General features: G+C 38.7%; 1 protein-coding gene across 1 annotated transcript; it reads left to right on the forward strand.

The window, feature by feature from the left end:
• The first annotated feature begins 1196 nt into the window (after window positions 1–1196).
• LOC145781849 (uncharacterized) lies at window positions 1197–25175 on the forward strand. Its single transcript, XM_082593529.1, has 9 exons — window positions 1197–1360; window positions 16955–17013; window positions 17410–17538; window positions 17606–17673; window positions 19668–19760; window positions 21481–21630; window positions 21923–22028; window positions 22163–22296; window positions 22988–25175. The coding sequence occupies exons 1-9, from the start codon at window positions 1260–1262 to the stop codon at window positions 23102–23104; spliced, it is 957 nt and encodes a 318-aa protein (XP_082449655.1). The 5' UTR covers window positions 1197–1259; the 3' UTR covers window positions 23105–25175.
• The last annotated feature ends 15 nt before the right edge of the window (window positions 25176–25190 follow it).

Below are 25190 nucleotides of genomic sequence, written 5' to 3' on the forward strand. Positions count from 1 at the left end.
TTCTTTTAATTGGCTGTCGTTTAATGTTCTGATCATTCCAAATAAACTTTTGATAATGGTTTGAAATTGGTCAAGTTTAGGTGGCCACGATTGCGCGCATATTGAATAAGATATAACAATGAAAGTTACCACTTTAATAAACAGTAACATGTTCTTTTAATTGGATTTGATTTAGATTGTTTATCATTTAAAATGAAGTTTTGGTGATGGTTTGAATTTGGTCAAGTTTAGGTGGCCACCAGATGGAGCTAGTAGTATTTTGGGACTTGGTACTAATTTAGTTGGTTAGATCTATGCTTGTGCTTTCCAACAATAGCAAATTTGTTGAAATTGAACAAGAAATGAATGAATGGGAGACAATTTCCTTCTGGTGTATTTCGTTCCATTTCCACCCCGCACTTCCTCCTTCATAATAGTCCATTCCAATGTGTGACGTCATCATTTTGTCTGGTTGACCAACAGGGCGTCTTGTGGAAGAGCACCGTGAAATTTTCCAAATTTAGCCCATATGAGTAAAAAAAGGTGCTATGTTGATTGGCCTTGGAGCATTATCAAGAGTGCCATGTTTGTGGGTGGGGTAAAAAAAGTGATGCGGCTGATGTCATTGTGGTTGTGAATGAGCACCTGTTAGGAGGTTATTCAAAGTTTAAAAAATGCAAATATGTTATCGGCATTTTAGGGACTAGCTGACATTTTCAAGCGTTGTCTGACCGCATTGGAACCAGGTTGTCTGACCGCATTGGAACTGTCAACCACGACAATGTTCAACAAATGCAACAATGCTAATTTAGAGGCACTTTGGCTGTTTTGTGGCTAGGCAGACTTACATTTGTGAGAGCTAGTGTACAAGTCTCTGCCTTGGTAATAAATGCCATGATGTCATAGACAGGAATCAACCAAACATATGGGGTGAAACTACTTCACCTTTGCTTTACTGTTCACACACTTCAACCCATGTGTCTTGGTCGATTCCTGTCCATGACCTCCTGGTATTTTTACCGGATGCAACCTAATTCGTACCATGAACAATTTGTACCGTCAGTTCGTACCAGCTACCTGGGCAGAGACTTGTACACCAGCTTCCATTGTGCAATGTGCATTCGGCTGATTTTTTTTAGATCCTGACATTACTATTTATAATTAAAATATAGCCATTGACACCATTTTACCTCACATGCTATTTTGTACAGACTGTATGCTGTTCACATTATTTTCTTGTGACGTATTGATCAGTGAAGAGCTATTTTCTATATAATGAAATGTCAACGCTTTCCATAGAAAGCAACAAGGAGAAGTTACAGCCTTGTTTGTCTGATTGGATTCATTTAAATGTTGGAGGAAGAGCATTTTCAACAACAAGGTGTGTTTTTACTGCTTTAAAATACAAGATAGCTTAGGATACCGTATGTATGTATGTATATATAGTTTATGTGGGTGTTTGTAACTATTTTTTTTCAAAGACTTCTGAAAATTGTATACAGACGAAGTCAGTTAATCAAATCACCTATTTGCCAGACGTTGTGATACGATTATACGATTGCTTTGTTTAACCAGTTTACTAAAAAAAAGGTTTATTGTGAATCCGCGTAATTGTTGAGAAGATGTCTGTGCTGACTAGGCTGCAACGCACATTACAGCTGATGCTTCCTACAACTGTTTATAATACAATTCTGGTTAAACTTTAGAGTTTACTAGAGCAAAACTTGTCCTTTTTACATTGATTTATTGTCTGCAGACGTTGAAACAATATAAAAAAGACCAGCTTTGCTGACTGGGAGAGCATGTACAATCAAAGCCTTTTTCTGCAAACTGCGGCAATCGGACTTCTTTTAATCTCACCGATCTTTGTGACATCACAACGCGAACTTTGATGTTGACGTTTTTGATTCAAGCGTGCTATTTTTAGCTCCGTACCAGCTGTGTAGTTTTGAGTATGGAACGTGGTCTACGAAAATAGTGGTATGGTAGAAAAACACGACTCACACTCATTGTTTGTTTTGAAATCGCAAAGGTTTTTTTTTTCAAGTCTTTTGCGCTGTCTGATAAAATAATTAATTTGCAATGTTCTTCAACTGAACGAAACTGCACAAATGAAATTACGCACTGCATTTCACAACAGTAGGCTACTTTTTTTCAGCAATTTAAAAAAAATTCTTCAAAGTTTTTTAGATTAAACTTTTGGACATGCTTTCCAACACCTCCCTCTCAAGCCGAAATAATTTGTTTGTGTCTATTCCTTGGAAGGCCAGTCGCTGACGGATGACATCAAAAGCATTTAAACTTCTTTATTGGGAAGTGTGAATGTTCCTTTTGTGTGCTCCTCTGTTATAAAATGAAGCCCAGGTGTGCGACAATTGATTCTTTGTAGTGCGATGTCTAGCACATAAGATTATGGTCTTGGATTACAGACACTTGTCTGTGTTTTGATCGCATGGGTCTGTCTCACCTTTGCTTCATTTCACTTTTGAACATTGCAGACAATTATGCGAAACAAAAAGAGACATTCTCATTTCGCTAACATATACAATTATATGATTAAATGAATGTAGTATACAAACTAGAAGTATGCAAACTAGAAGCAAATTCTGATGCTTTTATCCGACTTATTCTTTTAAGCGGTATATGCTAAACCGATGTTTTTACTTAACATTAGAGTGGATTTGGTTTGGGATTTCAGGTTTTGATTCAAATAAACGATTGATACGTTTCGTTTAAGCAGTATACTATTAACCGATTTTTTCTGTATATATCGCTCACCTAGAACCGAACTATGTTATGTCCATTTTTCAAGTTTTGAGAAAAACAGGAAAATAGATTTTGAATTAGGTTTTTGTAAATTATCTCCCGATGGGCCGATATATATGCAATATTTTGTACCAGTGTGACTAGTAATATCTTGCTGTTTGTTAGGCATCATTTATGATACTTTTTAACCACTAGAGTGAGCAATATAGTGTTTTTTCAAGTATTGGACGGACTTAACATTGTTTAATTTTGAAAATTCTAACTGGTAATTTCATGAAATAACGGACATAGCATACTTATAAAATCGATTAAAGTATTGCAACCACTGTTTTTACATTGAAACAATTTGAGATGGAGCTATAAATTGAGATAGTAGCCTCCAGGTAGCATTTGTAAACTTTTTTGACAGTGTAGAACCATGGTTTCCTGTTTTGATACCACACAATCTTTTCACTTAGTCGTGTGTGATATTATGTTCAATTGTTTCTTTGCCATCTTACACATCTTCTGCAATAGTGCTATAAAATCTGACAGGTCTTCTTTGGACTTTTGGTACATGGCTTCCTCAAAAGACCTAGTTAGTAAATAGCTGAAAGCTTTATTGTTCTATGCTGCAATCCCATTTGTTAGATAGAACCATAACTAAGATTTCTGAATTTCTAATTTAGCTGCCTAACCACCAACTTTCATCAGACTTTGAAATAAACGCCAACAGCTCAACTAAATTAACATCTGGAGTCTGGACATTAAAAAAAACATCCCAATTAAAACACTGTAAGTTATTAAACAATATTGTATTTACTAAATTAGTTGATCTGACAACCTTAATCATTGTCACAAACCAGCCACATCATTGTCACAAACCAGTCACAAACCAGACTTGTGGTGTAGACTTTTTGTTTGCGCTAACGGTTACAACCACACTTTTTTTGATAGTTGTCGCTTGAGGCTAGCTACGCCGTAAAGTTTTCGCGGTTTTTTAGTGCACAACGTCAACGCATACTTTTTAATGTATTTTTTTTCGCTACAACACACCAATACCTTCCAGCGCTGCAGTTGAAAGAATGTTTTCAATGGGCAAAGACATATTAAAACCAAAACGCAGCAAAATGTCAGATGAACACTTCAGATGCTTGTGTTTCTTCGTGGAAATTCAAAATAAAACTTGTTTGTTTCGAGTGGTTTATACCGTGTGAATGTTTGGCACCTAGCAAACAAAATGAGTTTACGCTAGTGTATGCGCTGACGCTGTCAACTTGTTTTACAAGTTACGTTGACGCATACGGTGTATGGTTTTTCGAACGTTTGCGTTTACGCTGACGGCGTCAATAGTTTTTGTATGCGCGTACATCACTGCAAACCAGTGATGCATTCATAAAACTAGAACTCAAGGAATGGGTAAATAAAATCTCTATGCTAATTTTCAAGAGTATCTACAGAACGAACAAACCACATAATGAAATTACAAGGAAAGATAATAATTCTGCGACCTAAATATCAGCAAAATTGATACTTAGGATCTCAGAATTTTCAACAGTTCTTTTGGAAGTCAAGATGAGTCCAGCTGAAACAAAAGCAAAACTAGCATTGGTGTTCACTGTTCAGCTACTCTGGAATGTCTGCATAAAAGTGGTGATGGTGTGGAGGAATGAGGTTTTTTTACAATAACTTCATCAAATCGGCTTTTTTGTCCTTTTTTACTGCAAGCTGTGATTTGTAACGTTTTGGTAGTTCCACAACTAACGGCAATGAAAATTCAGTTGCAAGTCGTCTGCTGCTCTGTCGACTTGATTTTATGAAGTCTATTTCACTGAAAGACGGCTTTGAACATTTGTACTTGAAGTATAGCTTGACTGGATTTACCTTGCAAAACTTTAATTGCATAATCTTGGTCCACAGTATTTTTTCACCGTCAGAATCAAAAGTTGAGTCTCGCATGATATGTGAGTATTGTGGTGAATCATTCACAATTTTTTTGAAGTCAACAACTTGGCTAAAATCAGTGATTGTCACTATGGTAGGATTGGTTTAGAATGACTGGAGAAAAAACTGGACTGGACTGGAGAAAAACTGAAAGGTTGGTCATTATCATTAATGCCTTAGGTCAAAATAGCAGCCTGTTACTAGGGATGCCCAAAGTAGAATTTCGAATCCTTGAAATTCGAATCCATCCAGATTCGAATCTAAAAACCGCTTTTTTATCGGGTAATTGGATTCGGAAATAATACGGAGAAAAAAAATTATAAAAAAAATAAAAAAAATTTTGAAAAAATACGCCTGCAAGTCTTGCAACAAAGCAGACTTCCCACTTTTGCACAATTTAGCTGCAAAATACGTGGCCATTCCAGCAACATCAGCTTCTTTGGAGCGATCGTTTTCAAGCGCTGGGCTGACTGTTGGAAAACTCAAAACAAGGCTGACAGGGCAGCATCTGGAGGAGATAAACGTTCTACATTGCAATTCATCACTGTTGTGAACGATTGAGAACTTGTTAAAATGATAGCTTTGCAAAGCTTCTTTTTCATGCCGTTATGTGTATTTTCTCAATAAAAAGAAAAGGTTAAAATTGACGCCGAGGATTCTAGAATAGGATTCGAAATTCTAGATCCGAAAATAAATTCTAGAATAATTCTAGAATAGGCAATTATTCTACTTTGGGCATCCCTACCTGTCACACAGAAAACAAGCTGTGGGATGTTCTCTGACCCATAGCAACCAGCCTTACACAGCCTGTGTCATCTCTGAGTGATACAATGGTAAAAGGGTGCTGAAAATTTACCATCAATAAATAAACCCGAAGATCACCTTTTCACAACATGTATTATGTCCAGCATTTTCAATCAGTCAAAAGTAGCAACTAGTTTAAGTCCAACAAACTATGTTATGTCCAGACACAGTTAATAGGTTGACATTACGTTAAGTCCAGGTAAGGACATAGCACAGTTTAGTTTGAACATTTTGAAATTTCTGCAGGACTTAACATAGGCTAAAAGCTAAAATAATGGACATAAGAGAAATCTGAGCATGCCATCAGATAGAGCTATGTCCAAAACCCAAGAAAAGTTGAAAAAGTGATTTTTGCAAAAAGTGGACATAACATAGTTCGGTTCTAGGTGAGCGATATGTTTGTTAACTTTAAGAGTTACTAATTTTTTATTAGAAAGTAGTTTTCATACTCTTAAGTGTGTAATAGTTTAATGGTATTGTTGTGTGTATTAAAATTACAATTGCACATTTTGTGATTGCTGTTTTAATTTCAAAATGTGTCAGAACACCACTGTTATTTTTGCAATATAATTCTGCACAATCCGCCAAATAAAACAATCCGTATAAAGCATGTGGTAAATAATGCGATGACAGCAACATCATGCCGACCTTGATAAAAGCACTTCTCATTGAAATATTATTTTTATGCCGCTGGAAAGTCAAGATTGGTTTTATATTTTTTTTTAGTACCGTATAAAAAACAGAGTTTTTTTAAAAACGTAACTTGAAAACCAAAAAATATGTCACATAGTTAGTGTTAAAAGAGGAAACTTACACAAGTTGTAATAATATTATTGATAAATAATCTGTTAATTTTTTTTGTCTGATTATTTTTAATTGCAAAAATTTACAAATTTGTAAAGTGGATGCAATGCAATTACCTCGATGGTTGCAAATATGTACATTGACCTTATATAGAAAAGTGAAGACGGAAGAAATCCTGTTCTGGTAATGATATCCTAAAAATGAACATGATAAAAAATGACATTTTCTTAAAGTTGGAATTGCATTTTCTGTGGGAAATGTTTTGCAGTAGGTTAGACTAGGAGTGGGGAACCTTTTTAGTATTGCGGGCCACATAAAATGAGAAATAACACAGGCGGGCCACTAAAAATTTCGAAATTTTATTTACAGATAAAAAATGCAGCGAAGTAGACAATGATTTATTTCTCTTTCACAGCTAATGGGATGGCTGAAAGTTTTTATTTTTGATGTCTGCTGACACGGAAGATGTTGCAACTCTTAACTGCATCTCCTCGTTTTTATCAGTCAGTCTAGAGCGAAGCCGACTTTTTGTTAGATGAAATTTGGAAAAAAATGCTTGCAACGGTAGGTGCTTCCAAACAGAGACACATATTTCAAAGCATGTTTCCGCATGACTGAAAAATCATCAGCATTTATGTAGCGTTAGGGTGGCCAAAAAAATTAAAATTTTCTATTTTTGTTTGCACACCCTCTCATTTGAGGAGGATTCATGAAAAACTGACACTGTAAAAATTTGAAGTGAATCCGACAAGAGGAAGTGCTCTCCCGCCGACCTCTAAATTTGCTTTCTTTGGCATAATTCGTCAAAATTTCTTGAATATATAATATGTGACGTAATTCTTTTTTGACTTATCTACATTGCAGTTGCAGCATTTTTGTGTTAACCATTGTTTTACTCTGAATTTATGATACAATAAGTGTTTCCAACATGCAGAAAAACATAAATAATGCACAAAATAGATCACATCAACAAGCATTTGATATGAAATTAAATGCACTAAACTTTAGCGAAAACCGCATAAAAGTACGTTCACCAGTCACGATTGCAACGCTTCAGGTGACAACACTTTGCCCAGAAAAAGCAAAAGAAATGTTTGTAAAGAGTCAAGCCATTGATTTTATTTAATGGAGCTGTTGGCATGTTGGCTTTTACTTGCACTTGTTGGAAGCAGCTTTCTGTGGTGCTCGACCACCTGATAGAGAAGCTGGCGCTGTTGTTCATTTTTTGTAAGGACTTCATTGAAGTCAGTAGCTAATTTGACTGCCCAGTGCCCGCTTTGCACAATCCTTGACGACTTTGAGATCATGGCATGCAAGAAATAGCAGCCTTCGATTAAATGCCTGCTGCACGACAGTGATAGCTCCAATGTGGATTCCAGTATTGCGTGATGTCGTGTCAAAACAAAGTGCAGCTAAATGCTCTGCTACAACTCGTGTATGAATTCCACTACTTTTTGGCCCATTAGTGATCCCGTTCCAACAGGCAGCTTCGAAATGCCAAGCAGTATCTCAACATGCATACCAGAAACTACAATGGCCAAAGAGTCGCACTTTGTGCCATTGGCATTAGTCAAATGTTTACCATGAAAATGAGCTACAAGTGGAACTGTTGGTTTAAATTTTTGCTGCACTGCAGCTGCCAGGCTTTCACGTGAGGTGTTTCGAGCATTCATGACAGAGGAATGTGACATTGTCAATTCATTTATATCAATTCCAGCTGCAGCAAGAGCAGGAGTGACGATCATCATTGCTTGACGACATCTTGACTTGACATTTGACAATGTTATAGTTCTGTTCAGTGCTGCATTAAACAGTGGATTGTCGATAATGCAGTGTTTTGGTAATAGCTGCTCCTACTGGGTTTTCTTTTGTTTTGGTGTTATTTGGATTTACGGTGCAAACAGTGGGTCACTGGAAGAATCTTCATCATCTGCTGATCATTTTCAGATGAGAAAGCAGCAGCACTTGATGGTACTGGATCAATGCGATTTCTGTTGCGTCTCTGTTCATCATCTTTGCGCTTTCTATACTTTGCAGCAGCTTGCCGATGCATTGGGTCCTCTGTTGTCATCAGTATCTGTCATGCACCACATTGGTCTATCAAAAACTGACAGGCTTCTGGTATTGTTGTGCGGCATTCCCAGTTAGCATGTGCAATATCAAATAATGCACTTAAGCTCTGGGCGAAGTCAGCTTCTGAGGTCATCTGGGAAGCTGAATTTTGCCTCCCTTTGTGCTTTGATTCTCCTATATCAGTGGTTCCCAACCTTTTTGTTGTCACGGACCCCTTTAGACAAATTACTAATTCTGCGGACCCCTACATAAATTTTGCCATTTAGTGGTAAATCCTTTTTACCAGAGGATAAGTCTTCGATACCACGACAAATTCTCAATACATCAAAATTCGTGCCAGTTAGTTCACATATTTTCGATAACTGTAAGCAAGTCTCGGCTGAGTGTCATGCACGATCGGCCGTGCAAGTACCGGTATAGGCATATTTTAAGCCTCAAAACTTCACACTTAATCATTACTAAAATTTATTCCTCTGCTTTATTCCTCATATCTATTTAACTCCATCCTAGTGTTTTCATTCAAATATTGACTATGACTATGCATACCACTCAACTATATGCTTACCGGTATATATCTACGGGCCTACTAGTAGGCTACAGTGTAGCTCTCCAACTGCAAGCAATGGTGTTGTTCCCGCCACTATAAGGTAAACTTTGGTTGCACCGCTGCGTTGTGGTAGATGTAGTTTAAGGTCAATGTACAAACTGTAGCAGCATAGATTTGTTTTAATGCATACCGGTACAGTTTATTCTCGCTGGCTTAAGCTTGAAACATTTGCATTTAAAGAAAGAAATGAAAGTAACAAAAACGCTTTTCGTTTTTTTCCAAAATTCATCAAGGTAATCACGGACCCCCAAATGCTTTCTCACGGACCCCCAAGGGGTCCGCGGACCCCAGGTTGGGAACCACTGTCCTATATGCTCTTGATGGATGCATTTTAGTTTGGTAACAACGTGAGTCTTTGCAGTGGTAGCGATATTAGCTTTCACTCACAAGAACTGTGCTGCAAGCAAGTGGCAGTGTAACCTTATTGATCTTCATCTCGTAGTAGCGGTGGTGAAGAACCACACCCCATACAGGCAGCTGACATAGCCCCTCAAGAGAGTCAACACTAGAGAGTGGGTGTCCATTTGTTGACTCTCTTGAGGGCCATGTCAGCTGCCTGTATGGGGTGGGGTTCTTCGCCGTCTAATAATTTGTCAATATTCAAGGAATTTTGACAAATTATGCCAAAGAAAGCAAATTTAGAGTTCGGTGGGAGAGCACTTCCTCTTGTCGGATTCACTTCAAATTTTCACAGTGTCAGTTTTTCATGAATCCTCCTCAAATGAGAGGGTGTGCAAACAAAAATAAAAAATTTAATTTTTTTTTGGCCACCCTAATGTAGCGTTGATAAAAGTTGAGCAGTGGAATGTTTTGGTACATGGCTTTTAACGTACCGTCACTCTGTGAGCTTTACTATTTCATGTTGGAAGTTACTAGGAACATCAGTTGCACCCACATTGAAAGGAGAGGCAAAAATATCTAACTCCATTTCTTTACTCTTTATGTCCGAAAATCTTGAATTAAATGTCTCCATAAGATTGACACATACATGGGCATATTGGGCTGTTGTAAAATGCTTTTGCTCTTGCAAGGTAGGGAAATGTGTGGTTTTATTTTTTTCAAGTTGTACTTTCCACAGTAGGGTGTACCAAAAAAACCTTACTTTCACTGATCTTGCTGTTGGCTGGCAAAAAGTTGTGTTTGGGGTCAAAACTAATGCTAATATAAAAATTTTTAAATTTCATTGATGTTTGACGCCTATTTTCTTTACGTTTCCATGGAAACAACCCAAATTTTTAAAAAATGGCGTAACTTGAAAACCACTATAGTTAGAAAGCTCTAATACACACCAAAAGTTCCAGAACACCAATATTCCTATGAGTGTTTATACTGTTTAATACATTTTATGGGTCTAGGCAGGGCTGCGATTTTTTCTTTCTTGTCGAACGACCAAAAATTCTGCGTTTGTTTGTCGAATAGTGGTATGACGTCACATGAGTCAGATTATAAGCGATCGCCCAGTACGTTCATCGCATCGATCAGCGATTTTGTAATGGCGAGATGGTTTGCCTTTGAAGCGAATGCTTGATTCGTAGTCGTCGTTTGCTTTATGGCGGAGGAACTTGGCCTGTTGCGTCGAGTTTCTTCCACTATAACGCCAGCCATTTTTTTTATGATTTAAATTTTTCTGTGTTAAAAACTCTTAGGGAAGAATGGATATACAGCACTGCAAGTTACAGAAATCAGCCGAAGATGTTAGATGTATTTACCGTAGTTCGTCTCGTAACTCGTTGGAGAGCGTTCCAGCTTCAGACCTAGATCTATCGATTGTTGGTGGTACTTCAACATGAGATTGAGAGGTCGTTGCAACTTCCTGATCGCTTCCTGATGAGCTTGAACATCTAGTGAAGACGTGCTATCGCCAGGGCCTGACCTTATATTTGCAGATGGAAGCTCACCGACCGAACTTGAACTGCTTGTTGGTTGTGCTTGGGCAAACTCAGAAACGTTATCACTGTCTCGTCGAGAAGCATGCTTTTGCTTACCACTATTAAATTAAGCATGTTCAAAGTTGAGAATGCTTTGCGACGTTAGGCTACTAAACGCTATTAGCCGGAAGTTTACCTGAATGATAAGTTCCAAAGTGACATGGCAATGCTTCTCTCGATAGCTCCTTCGAACAGATCCCACACTTCACTCGCTGTTTGCTGAACCTTAACCGCTTCTCGGTAAGACCGACCGAAGCTTTTGCCATCCGTGTTGTCGGAGGATTCTATCGTTTTTTAGTCATTACCGGATACTGACTAACTGAAGATTATCCTATCTGTAGTTGGGCAAAGCTATGCTGTTCTTACAACTTGCCTATTACCTTACCTTGTCCAATAAATGTCCACTCCCAGTGACTACCTCTACCTACTATTCTTCTAAAAGCGAACTCTTATATATAGCGACCTTTCTTATCTCTGTTTCTGATTCTGAACATCTGGTCGGAAACTAGGCTATTTTCTTGATGTAAAAAACTTGCGTAATAATTAGGCTTTATTGTGTTCTTTTATTGTGTGCTTCTGCGATTATTTTCTCGTGTATCAATCACCTGCTTTAAGTTATATAACGGAAAGGAAATCTTAAATTTGTTTTCATCATCATGCACTGGCTACGTAAATCCATCATTGTTAAATCTTTCAAAGGATGGCATCTCGCCTGGTGCGAGACAAATTTCCTGCAGATTTCCAGACTTCCCAGCCAGCAAACTTGTTGATACATGTCATGCATTGTGATTCAACATCTGCAGACGTTGAATCAATGTAAATACGACGGGTTTTGCTAGCTGGGTTGTGTGCTTTTGTGAATGTGCAACATCGCCCATTACGTAATCACAAAAATTCTTTTAGTGGAAGGAAGTCGACTTCCAACCGTGTTTATCTGTCTACTATTCTTTATTCACATTGCAAAACATTTCAGCAATCTTCGAACAACAAATGCATAACTCAGACATAAATACACACTTGCAAACACGTTGACAACTAAAAGTAGCCTACTTCGGTTATTTTATCTATAAAAGAAACTCGTTGTGTCGAATAGCACGAAACGTGTGTGGCGATATGTTTGATGGCAGGCGTTAGAACTCCGATCAAAGCATTTTCCGGCAGTGTTCAAAATGTTCTGGAAGAGAACTCCTTTCCATAAAAATAGCGGCTTTTTTATTTGTATTTCTGAACATCTGGTCGGAAACTAGGCTGTTTTCTACATGTGAAAAACTTTCATAGCAAGTATCCAACAGTCATTTTACCAGAGCAATATTGTTAATTGGCTCAAACGCGAAATACAAACTGGCATAGACGTTGACAACTCAACGTAGCCTAGGTTATTTCATCTATAAAAGAAACCCGTTGTGTCAAATAGCACGAAACGTGTGTTGCGAAATGTTTGATGCCAGGCGTTGGAACTTCGATCAAAGCATTCTCCTGCAGTGTTCAAAATGGCGGCGCTGATGCCTTGGGAGTTTCGCGTGTGAAGCATCCCTTTTAGACCTTGCTTTAAAGTACCTGGCGCAAGAAAGTTTACGTAAGTCAGCACTTTTATGATTGCATCACTTGAGGCCCCCCCCCGATTGTTCCTCGACCTGACGATGTTTAGTCCTCTCTCAGTTTTTTTTTTTTTTATTTTCCTTTTTTTTTTTTCATAAGGCACGGCGTTTGTCGAATAGTGATGGCGCGTGTCGAGTGACCTCGTCACCGAAAAAGGCAAAAATCGCAGCCCTGGGTCTAGGTAATGTAGTTTTTTAGATATTTCCTAAAATAACGTTAAAAAATCTGGTTAATTTACTCTAAAAATTATTTTATACAAATTTTTGCTATAGCTGGCTAAAGTGGCAATGTAACAATCACACAGTAGTCTGGCAATGTAAACAAAAAATTAAAGTATATAATTGACTAAAAACTTAAATTACCGGTATACATACAGTATATACATACATTGTATATACCTGAAAAGATTTATGCAGTAAGCAATACTATTTTACTTCCTTTGACAATGCTCAAGACAAAAGGTATACCAGTGGTCAGGTACCTGTGTAGCGGTAATGTGATATGCATTGTTTTACGCATCATATCAATGGAAATCAATGTTGCTTGATTTGTAGTTTTTACAAGTACAGTTTCATTCCTTTTTTAGTAACTCTTTCTGATGATGTAGCAACTGTGGCTTGTTTTTGTCTCAATCCTTTGATAATCTTTGAAATGTTTTGTTTTGCTGTAGAATTCCAGGTGAGTTTGTCATAAAATTCAGTAAGAAGACCCAATGCTCGTTCAGATGCATCATTGACAACTGGGATTGCTTTGATTATATTTCTTACCTTTAAGTACAGTCGATTTTTGTGCCAAAACTTGGGATTAGCTGTTAAAAAACTTGTATCTATTTTGAGCAAATTGAACCAAGTCCATGAGTCTTTTCCTATAAGGTTGTGGAGTTGAGTTTGTTGTTGAAGAACTGGCATTTGCTGGATTCTGGTTTTTGAAAGTTACTTGATTTAAATACTCCATCATACTTTAAAAGTTCTCTAGCCATTTTCTGTTTCTGAGTGAAGGAAACATGATTGCTGAATAGTGCAAAAATAACTAGGCGCTCAGAAAGGTACTACAAATGTTTATCAAACTTTGTCAAATATGCTGAAGGTATTTCAATAAAAAGTAGAGGGATAGTTGCAGAATATTTTTGCATCTCTTTCATATCATTGCTTAACTGGCAATGTAGTTTTAAATCATTGATTGGAGAATCAAGAGAATTGGATGCAGTAAACCAGGGCTCTATATGATAAAATACTAGAAACACTGCCAGAGATGAGATTTCATTCAATGTTGCTTCAGATACCAGATTTAACTTCAGCAATTGTGATTTGAATGAAGATATTTTCAAAGAATATATTATTCTACTCATCCAATGAGCATGATGTGATGCTCCTGGAGCTTGAAAATGGAACACTTGTCTGGCATCCAAACTTCCTCCGAGATTTGGCATCCTGGCAGTTTTTCTAGTATTATATCATTTGGTTATAGAGCCCTGGTTTACTACATCCAATTTTCTTGATTCTCTAATCAATGGTGGTTTAAAACTACATTACCAGTTGAGTAATGATATGAAAGAGATGCAAAAATATTCTGCAACTATACCTCCACTTTTTATTGAAATACCTTCAGCATATTTGACAAAGTTTGGTAAACATTTGTAGTACCTTTCTGAGCGCCTAGTTATTTTTGCACTATTCACTATTCAGTGATCATGTTTCCTTCACTCAGAAACAGAAAATGGCTAGAGAACTTTTAAAGTATGATGGAGTATTTTAATCAAGTAAACTTCCAAAATCCAGAATCCAGCAAATGCCAGTTCTTCAACAACAAACTCAACTCCACAACCTTATAGGAAAAGACTCATGGACTTGGTTCAATTTGCTCAAATTAGATACAAGTTTTTTAACAGCTAATCCCAAGTTTTGGCACAAACATCTACTGTACTTAAAGGTAAGAAATATAATCAAAGCAATCCCAGTTGTCAATGATGCATCTGAACGAACATTGGGTCTTCTTACTGAATTTTATAACAAACTCACCCGAAATTCTACAGCAAAACAAAACATTTTAAAGATCATATCAAAGGATTGAGAGAAAAACAAGCCACAGTTGCTACATCATCAGAAAGAGTTACTAAAAAAGGAATGAAACTGTACTTGTAAAAAACTACAAATCAAGCAACATTGATTTCCATTGATATGATGTATAAAACAATGCATATCACATTACGGCTACACAGGTACCTGACCACTGGTATACCTTTTGTCTTGAGCATTGTCAAAGGAAGTAAAATAGTATTGCTTAGGCCTACTGCATATATATACCGAATGTATACCGGTAATTTAAGTTTTTAGTCAATTATATACTTTAATTTTTTGTTTACATTGCCAGACTACTGTGAGATTGTTACATTGCCACTTTAGCCAGCTACAGCAAAAATTTGTATAAAATAATTTTTAGAGTAAATTAACTAGATTTTTTACAAAAACGCTATTTTAGGAAATATCTAAAAAACTACATTACCTAGACCCATAAAATGTATTAAACACTCATAGGAATATTGGTGTTCTGCAACTTTTGGTGTGTATTAGAGCTTTCTAACTATAGTGGTTTTCAAGTTACGCCATTTTTTAAAAATTTGGGTTGTTTCCATGGAAACGTAAAGAAAATAGGCGTCAATCATCAATGAAATTTAAAAATTTTTATATTAGCATTAGTTTTGACCCCAAACACAACTTTTTGCCAGCCAACAGCAAGATCAGTGAAAGTAAGGTTTTTTTGGTATATACACCCTATTCCACAGATGTAGTTTAGCTTCAAATGATTTCACTTTTGCAACCAAGCGCGAGCTCAAAAGCTGACTCGGTCCCTGCAACTTGACGTTGAGCTCGGAGAGGTGCTTGTTTGTTTCGATATATTTTGTGTGAAGAAATTTTGACGCGAGCCACATGGAACAGTCTGGCGGGCCGCATTTGGCTCGCAGGTTCCCCACCCCTGGGTTAGACTATAATGTTGTGTATTTATTTTGAATTTCACATGCTTTTTATCATTTAAAAAATGTAACAAAAATGAAGAGACTGTAAGTTAGAAAAAATGTTTTAGAGTATATTTTACAGTTTTACTATTCTGCCATGTGCTATTCCCCCCTCATGGAAAAATTTTCTCATGGCAGTATATCAAAGTTGTATATACTGTGATTAGAAAAAGTTGTCATACTATGATTCAGGCTACCAAACGAAAGAATATAAGTTTTAGATCAATATCTCGAAAGGTACTATCATGGCATCCATTTGAACTTCGAGTACCACCCTCATTTTTGACTTGTGTGGGTGTAGCGTAGAAATAGCAATTTTTGCCATTTTTAGGTCCCAAAACTTCTGTTGTACAGCTACCGCAAAATGACTTCGGACCTTTTTACCAAAATTTACGCCAGGTTTGTAGCTGTGCGTTTTACATCAGGTCATACCACTAACAATAAGCATTGTGACTAACAATGGAAAGATTGTGAAAAATGTGAGGAAGGTTATAATAATGCAAAATGACAAATTATTAAGAAAGTAGCTGTGCGTTTTACATCAGGTCATACCACTAACAATAAGCATTGTGACTAACAATGGAAAGATTGTGAAAAATGTGAGGAAGGTTATAATAATGCAAAATGACAAATTATTAAGAAAGGTCGATAGTTTTTATTAAAAAATTTCATTGTATACAAAATGCTTGTTTTTCTTGAAAATTTAGAAAGGTCTGAAGTCATTTTGCGGTAGCTGTAAATGTAATGAAAAACTAAAATTTGCTATGCTAGCTCATTATAAACTATACTACACAGAGCACAATTCAACAATAAAAGATAACATTTCTTGATGCATGGGTATTAGGTAGGTCATCAAAGTTCTAATATTTTGCCCGTAAAGGTGATTTTTCAATTATTGAATGCTTCTGATACCCAAACTAATCAGATTATTCGTATCTATATATACATATTATATAGTACTTGAAAACTTTGTTTCTGTCAAATCAAGTTCGAGAGTTGTGGTGCCATTAATGATTAGAGCTCAGTTTGGTTATTAGAGCTCGTATACTGTTACTTTTGCTAAGAGATGTCATTAAAACACGCTTCACACTGAAACCCGCACAAACGCAGTGATTCAAAACTTAGAGAAAAATGTGAACACTGTAATATTAACGACGACCTTTGAGAGTACATGTTAATTTAAACAGAAACAGAAAATGATTGGTACCGTAGTGGCAAAAGTAAAAGGTTAAATTCAAAACTTTTTCCGCGTTTGGAAATGTTGCCAGAAGTTTATTCCACATTTACGTTTTCGTGTTAAAAATTTGAATAAAGTCATGTCTCAATTTAGGACCTGGCTTCTATAAAAAAAAAAAAACGAGATTTAGATCCGATCCGGATATTGTACATATCTGGTTTAAGCTCATGGTTTTTAAAATGGCTGTGAAATGTAGATGTCATAATTTGTTGTGTTCTTAGGAGCACCCTTGTCGGTCGCAATCCTGAAAGTATGCTTGCTCGGATGTTCCAAGATGATGGTAAGGCTTTATAAATCAAAAACATTTTATGAATATACAGTTACAGTACATCAACCCAGCTGATATATCGTACTATAAGAAGTTTCCAGTAATACTGTTTTGTAGTAAATTGTGCTATAAACTCCCTGAATTCAATTTGAAATCATATATATTTAAGTAACCTTGCATTGCTTGTAAGTGGAACGAACACCTTTATTGCATTTGTTCACAAGTTTAAGTTCAGTTTAAGTTCACAAATGCTTGTAAGTAGTTCATAAATATTCTGTGCAGTCTGGCTATCTGAATACCAGCATTCACATTAATTGGGGTTCAACCTATGTTTGTGGCTCAGATTGGTCAGGCGTCAAATCACTTGTGTTCGCGTGATTTAAACTCGTGGTGGATGAATGTTTTCAGACACGTGGCATCACTTGAAGGACGAATCCGGCGCTGTCCTCTTCGACCGCTCGCCAACGTATTTCGAACCGATACTCGGCTACCTGAGGCATGGGAAGCTTGTTGTTGACTCTAACGTCAGTCTGAAAGGTTGGTAGGATGTGGCATGGAAGTTGTATTAGGATTTTTTTGTGAAACCCCTTTAATGTTCTTGCAGGCGTTTTAGAGGAAGCAAAGTTCTTTGGGTTTCCCACTCTTGTTGATGAGTTGCAACGGACCATTGAGGTAATCCACTACATCTAAGACTTCACTACGATACTAATAATCAGAACATATTTTCTAGTTTTTTTATTATTTAAATGAAATTCTTCAATAAAGTATATTTCACGTGACTTGTGACGTCATACCAGATGGATGTTTGACCCATTATTTGAATTTAAATGTTAAAATGTACACAAAAGTATATCAATGACACAGATAAACCAATCAATATTTTCAGACTTTTTCTGCTGGACCATGCAGCTGAAGCATGTAAGTTTTTTTCCCAATGCATAGTTGTTAGTTCAGTCTTTCCATTTGGACATTTTAATCTTTTACTTTTTTACACCACATGATCAATGTAACCTCCTCGTTTCCCAATGACAACTTGCATCCTTGCTGCTACCTTGTTCATCACACTTGGGAATGTTTCCACTGGAATGTTCTGCATTTCTCGTCGAATGTTTGCCTTAAGTTGTTTGAGGTCTCTTGGCTTGGGAGTTGGGATTCGAATAAATACGGTCCTTCAAGAAGCCTCTGAGAAAGAAATCTGGGGGCGTCAAATCTGGTGAATAGGGAGGCCATTCAGTGTCTTCATGCAGAGAGATCAGACGTCCAGGAAACTTCGTTCGTAGGAATTCTCGTGTTGCTCTTGCTGTGTGTGGTGGAGCTCCATCTTGTTGAAACCACTGTGTCGTCATTCGAATCCCGTTGTTCTGTCTCCGAGCTTGCCGACGTAACTCTGGAAGGTAGAACTACTGAATCATTTGACGATACTTGTCCTGGTTCACTGTGGCTGTTCTGCCACCGTCTTCCTCGAAAAAGTAAGGTCCAATGATACCGTACCAGCCAATCGCTGCTCACATTGTCAGCTTGAGTACAGATCTAGGACATTCATCTATCAGTTCATCGCCTGTATTCTCTGTCCCCCAGTATCGAAAGTTCTGTGTGTTCACTTTTCCCGAAAGATGAGCATGACATTCATCTGATATGATGTGATTTGTAAAGTTTCCTAAGAAACAAATCATCTGTCTCCAATTTTCCTGAAAATCACCTAGCAAATTCAAGTCTCTTTGCCTTTTGTTGGGGTGTTAGTTCGCTCTGTGACTGAATTTTGTAGGGAAAGAGATGCAAGTCAGCCCTTAGGATGCGTTGCACAAAACAACGATGAATGTCAGTTTCTGCAGAGAGACGGCGAATGGATTTTCGTGGGCTCCGCGCAACGGAGTGCCTTACAGCATCCACATGTTCCACTGAACGAGCACTTCGTCTACCACTGTGTCCTTTGTTCAAATTACACACAGTCCTCACGGTGGAAAATTTAGCAACTGTTCTGCTAATTGTTCTTCGATTTGGTGCAGCTGCTGTGTTGAAAAATCTACGATTCCTTTGTTGGACCTGGACCACTGATTTCGTTTGGTGCCAAAACTCAATTATTTTCTTTGAATAAGGGTTAACTGCGGCATTTTTCTAACTTTTAATCTATTGCAACACAAACTTTTTCTGAAATGAGAAAAACAATGTTATTTCCCAGAAAAAAATGTTTTTGGAACTTTTTTTACAAATTACTTTTGTGTACATTTTTTTGATACACTCTATATACTTCAATAACTGAACAGTTAAACTGAATGCTCTCACTGACGACGAAAACAGCTTAATGTTCGAAGCGTTTTTTGAGCATTCGATTAATTCCTACACTTTACACTCTGTACTATAAATTCAGATGAACCAAGAGTTCTGACCAATTTTCCAAAGATACTTATTAATATTAGCCATCGTAAATGTTGGCTTGTGTCGGATTGTTTAATATTGAAGAACTGTGGTGGGCTACATAAAGTTTACCAAACGTTGCATTAGACTTAAACGCTAGTTAATTTTATTGTCTTTTTGAGTAGTGTGGTTACGTTACGATTCGGAAGATGTTGTCTACAACGTTTGTTTATTACCGCACCGCTACCGTCTGCCCTCCCAAGTAGTGCATCAACATCATCCATGTTATGCCTGCTGTTGCCATCTTACAGGAAGAAAAGCAAGATTATAAAGAACCCTTGACTCGAAGTATGGTTGTAAAGTCTCTCCTCTCTACCCCTGCCAAGTGTGAACTTCGATTTCAAGTAAGTAACCAAGCGGTGCAACTAAGTTGTCAGTAACCACGCGGTGCAACTAAGCTGTCAGTAACCAAGCGGTGCAACTGAGCTGTCAGTAACCAAGCGGTGCAACTAAGCTGTCAGTAACCACGCGGTGCAACTAAGCTGTCAGTAACCAAGCGGTGCAACTAAGCTGTCAGTACCCAAGCGGTGCAACTAAGCTGTCAGTAACCAAGCGGTGCAACTAAGCTGTCAGTAACCAAGCGGTGCAACTAAGCTGTCAGTAACCAAGCGATGCAACTGAGCTGTCAGTAACCAAGCGATGCGACTAAGCTGTCAGTAACCAAGCGGTGCAACTAAGCTGTCAGTAACCAAGCGGTGCAACTGAGCTGTCAGTAACCAAGCGGTGCAACTAAGCTGTCAGCAACCAAGCGATGCAACTGAGCTGTCAGTAACCAAGTGGTGCAACTAAGCTGTCAGTAACCAAGCGGTGCAACTAAGCTGTCAGTAACCAAGCAGTGCAACTAAGCTGTCAGTAACCAAGCGATGCAAGTAAGCTGTAAGTAACCACGCGATTAAACATTTGTGATCCCAGAAATATATCTCGGGATTGGAATACTTGAGTTTTAAAACTGTTATATAGCAGTAAGGTGACTGGTTTTGTGCATTATTATCTCTTGTCTTAAACTGCTATGAAAACTACTGCATTAAAAGCCGCCAGGGGAGGCAATGCCAATAGTTTAGCAAGATCACATCGTAGTAGAATGATACAGATAGGTTTTTGCAATATTTGTGCTTTCCAAAAGGATTGAAATGGCAGATGTGGCCTGTGTTGAAACCACGCAAGTTATGAGCGAAAGATATAGCTTCTCCCTGCCAAGTCAACTTCATCAAGTCAGGCAACATTTCGCACAACGCAACCTGCTCTCGCTAGTTCGCGCTTACCGGTACGTTCTTGATTTCCTTGCCTTTAAGCTTGGTTCAGTCTTTCTGCACTAACGAGACTCTGACTGTGCAAGTGATTGGCGCCTTAGAACAATCACTTTCAGCCTGCTGCCTTGCAGGAATTTCGCTTTAGGCAAAAGTTAAATTTCCAGGTTATAACTGGGATTGGCGTCAGCAAGGACATGCGGCTGTAAAATCTTTGCCAACGCTAATGCGGTCAAGTAGTCAAACAATTGTGTTCCTCATCGCTTAACTCCAGGTGGGTTGGAGCTGATAAAGCAACTGAAGGGAGGAGAACCAACATAACGAAGATTCCTTGGAGAACTTACAAAGAGACTGAAGACTGAGCTTGACCACAACCTCCCAGTGGTGGATCTGCAGGTTGTCATCTATCAAGGGGAAAACGTTGGTTGACCGAGGAAGGGAAGTGAAAGAAAGCCTACAAGAGTGGACATCGCATTATTAATGTGCGTTGTTTTTAAGGATGGCAACTGTCCATATATACCTTGCAGAACTATTCAGTATGGAGTTGGTAGATTGTTGTGAAATTGCGTTTTGTATTCTTTCGAATCGACGTAACCGACATTTTTGATGTAATGTGAATGACTTAATGATCAAGCTCATGTACCTAGAGCTTGGGTGTCCAAAGCCCAATCGACTTACCGATGGTGCGTTTTTGTATGACTCACGCCTGTTGTTGCTCAGTGTGTGATTTTTGGGGCGCAGACACAGGTAATAATGTTCGGCAAAGTTGTCTTGATGTCATTTTAACGTCACAATGTGCATTATTGGTACTTGTCAGGGAATCGACTTCTCTGGAGCTGACCTCTCCCGGCTGGATCTCCGCTACATCAACTTCAAACTGGCCGATCTTCGTGGTTGCAACCTGAGCCAGACCAACTTGTACTGTTGCTCGCTGGAGCGCGCCAACCTATCCGGGTCGAAGATGGACGTGAGTAAATTGCTCTCATGAAAGTTAATCCAAAGCACGCTCCATCAATGGTCCTTGTTAGAACGCAGCAACCTGTCTTCTATTTGATTGGCAGTCTGCTGCCACCCTGAGGAGTGATCTGGTGGGTGAGTCCGTGGTGGTGACGTCACACTCAGTCTGATCGAAACTTAACTATCGTCTGACGTGATTCCAGTTTGGAACTATTCATTCGCTGGTAATACCTTTTCAATCTATTGATTAACGTTGCTTTGAATACCATTGTTGCCACATAAGGGATTGTGTTGTCCTTCAGGGTGCCAACCTCCAAGGAGTGCGGATGATATGCTGCAATGCTGAGGGATGCTCCATGCGCGGGTGCAACTTCGACGACCCATCCGGACTTAAAGCAAACATGGAAGGTGAGATGCTTGATAGGCACTCGCTGCATGTTGGGCGTCGGTTGCAATGCATGGGTTGCACACATTGCGGTGACTCGTTCAGCATCGTGTCCATCCTCGGTTGGCATCTGATTCAATGATTTTGTCGCATCTAGGTGCCAATCTGAAGTCGGTTGACTTCGAGGGAAGCCTCATGGCCGGAACAAACCTCCGCGTGGCAACACTGAAGAACTCCAACTTGAGGAATTGTGATCTGCGTGGCGCGATCTTGGCCGGTACGGACTTAGAGGTAGGACCCATAGCGCTCAGCCGGATATGTCTTGAATTATTGTTGGTGCTATTCTTGTGTGGCCTTGCTTGGATAAGTTATGCTCCTTATTTAAAAAGCCCCTCTTCACGTCCCTTTGTGTGTTGTGTACACGGCAGATGCCATTGCACCTCAGTCCGATTCAAGCATTCCTTTTTTCATTTTTTTCAACTTAATCGTTTTCTGACATCGGTAACCTCGTCACAATTGCGTCATCATAGTTTTGTAACTGCTGAGATTGATTTCTCGCAGCATTTAATGGGTTTTCCTCACACAAGATTTGGTGATTCTTGAAGTATTGGAATTGATGAATGCCAGAAAGGCGAGAAATTTCTGATTAAGATTTAGCTTCGTCGACTAGAAACATAATTGTCAGTGTAACAAACGTAGACGGCGTGAGTTCCGTCGCTCACATAGGCTACACAACACAGGCTATACTACAATATGTCTTATTTCTATGCTGATTTTTGAAAGATGGAAACTGTCCCGACTGAGCGAACGAGAGCTGTTTGTGCGGGATGGCAATCAATTGTTCCACGTCATCCTCTGCATTGTGGTGTGACCTGGAAATAAACATGCGTTTGAATGTTACGCTTCGTTACCTTTCGCCGTGTGGTTTCTCTCCCATCAGTGACGTACAGAATGTAACCGTCACACTCCTGATGTTTTGCAGGACTGTGACTTATCGGGATGTGACTTGTTCGAGGCGAACCTACGCGGATGCAACGTCAAAGGAACAAAGTTTGAAGAGATGATCACTCCTCTACACATGACACAAACGGTTCCTTGACCTCTGGGCCTACCGAAGGCCATTCCTGCATTACCTTACACTCCCACCACCGCCCACGATGCACTGCACTGTAGACCATGCAATTATGCATATTCTCTGACAAACGGTTTCGTCATTCATTGCTTATGAACAATTACTCAGCAAAATCGTCCGAGCGAATCAGCTCTTCAACTTTGGTTTTGCTGCCCCAGCCGTGTGCTTGGTGATTGAAGGTTCAATGAAGTGTCCACCGCCTGTCATCCAGTGCACTACCAAGACATTCTTGACCAGCTTGAACCTCCATTCAAGCATTCTCCACTTGGTCACCTCGCTATTAAGTTTATTTATTACGTGTTTCATTTATTTTTGGTAACTAGTTTAAAAATTGTTTAGTTTGTTTCTATCGTCAATACTAAGGTAATGTTTGCCATGACGCAGAGTTGCAGGGGAACTTACTGACATTGATGGAACCAGTCTCAACTTGAGCTCTTGAAACATTTGTCGGATGGTGCGCAAATTAGAGCGGATCAATTGCACAGTTTTCAAATTATTCAAGTACATTACAATTATACCATCAAATTTTTTTCGTTACATTACAATTTTAATTACATTGTTCTGAAGTTTTTAAATTACAATTTCAATTACTTTCAAATGTGATAAAATCGGAAGGCGGAAGGCGCCATATTGGAGTTTCACCCTTGTTTTTGATCATCAATGGTGCATACCCATGTTGTCTTGAGCGGGAATCGAACTTCAAACTTGATGGCAATTGTTTCTCACGTGATTAGAAATCGAACTCCGTCGAGATTGTATTGTAGAATTCTAACTGACGGTCCAACAAGATAATATTGCACTTCTTTTGTCAAGTCACCGCTCACAAACAGGTCAGAAACAATCCAAAACTGAATTTGATTGAAGTATTGTGCAGCTTGTGATGTTGTTCTAATGGGGACATGTAGAAGCAATTTTAAGTTGATTATACATTGTATTATCAATGCTACCTACAGTAAGGTACCTCAGTACCCGCACAACTGCTTCAACAGAGCCCTTCGAAGTTTTGTCGTCATTCAGCATCGCTTGTTGCGGTTGGTACTTTACGTCAAAACACGTTGCTGACAATTTTACATTTTTAAATGTAATTATTACAGTTCGCTTAGTTTTTGGCGCTTGAATCGTTTCCAGGCGCAACTATGGCCATGATATATCTTCACTCGTATTTAACACGCGTGGATTTAGTGTTTCCTGCTCACTATTTTAAGTTTATAATGAACAATGCGGCTACGTTGAGTAGCATCTCGAAGTTTTGAACCTAACTTCCACATGCAAAAGTGGTTGCAACGAACCCTGCATGACCGTGTCACGTGCTCTCTAGTGTCACCTGTTGAACGTTCAACCAACAGCGTCTCGAACGGCGGAGGCGTGTTTGGACTCGCCATACCGCATGCAATCGATGCATGAATGGTGGCGGCGCTGTTTGAGGCGTGTTCAGATCATTGCATTGGCGCCTACAATGCTTTGAGGTCAGGTTAGAGTTTGGATCTTTATCCTCGGACTGACAAAGCCTTGATAGGTTATTCCTGGTAGTTTCGCAACCTTGTAGAGGCTCTGGACGCAGGGCCGGTTACCGAGATTGACAGAGTGAAGTTTTCGTTTGTTGAAGTCGTGTGCCGGGGAAGTATTCCATCCATTAGGTGCCGCTGAATGGAGAGCTGTCCTGAATGCGTTGCTCAAGAGAGTCGAACCAGCGCCGCGTGATCTTGAGCCGGCGCGTAACCTCTGAGCTAACTGAAGCCAGAGCATTTCCTTCTAACTTTTCATTTCCAACAACCTCATTGTTGTAGATGAAGGAACGATGAAGATGAAATCCTTTTTCGTATATTATTGCAATTGGTAGACGAGACAAGATAGTTATGATGTCAAGAAGGGAATGATATAGCCTAATTTTCGTCTGCTTTCATGACCTGACCTATAAATTTATCACCGCGCCATGGCAGTAGAGGGTAATTGTGTGATACGAGCAACTTGTTCGAATCCTTGCTAAAGCTCTCGTCAAGCCACCACATGCATCTGCAACAACATTGCCGATATTTTTATGCAAAAATAAATT

This window comes from Aplidium turbinatum, chromosome 13 (assembly GCF_918807975.1).
Source record: "Aplidium turbinatum chromosome 13, kaAplTurb1.1, whole genome shotgun sequence".
Classification (NCBI taxonomy): Eukaryota; Metazoa; Chordata; class Ascidiacea; order Aplousobranchia; family Polyclinidae; genus Aplidium; species Aplidium turbinatum.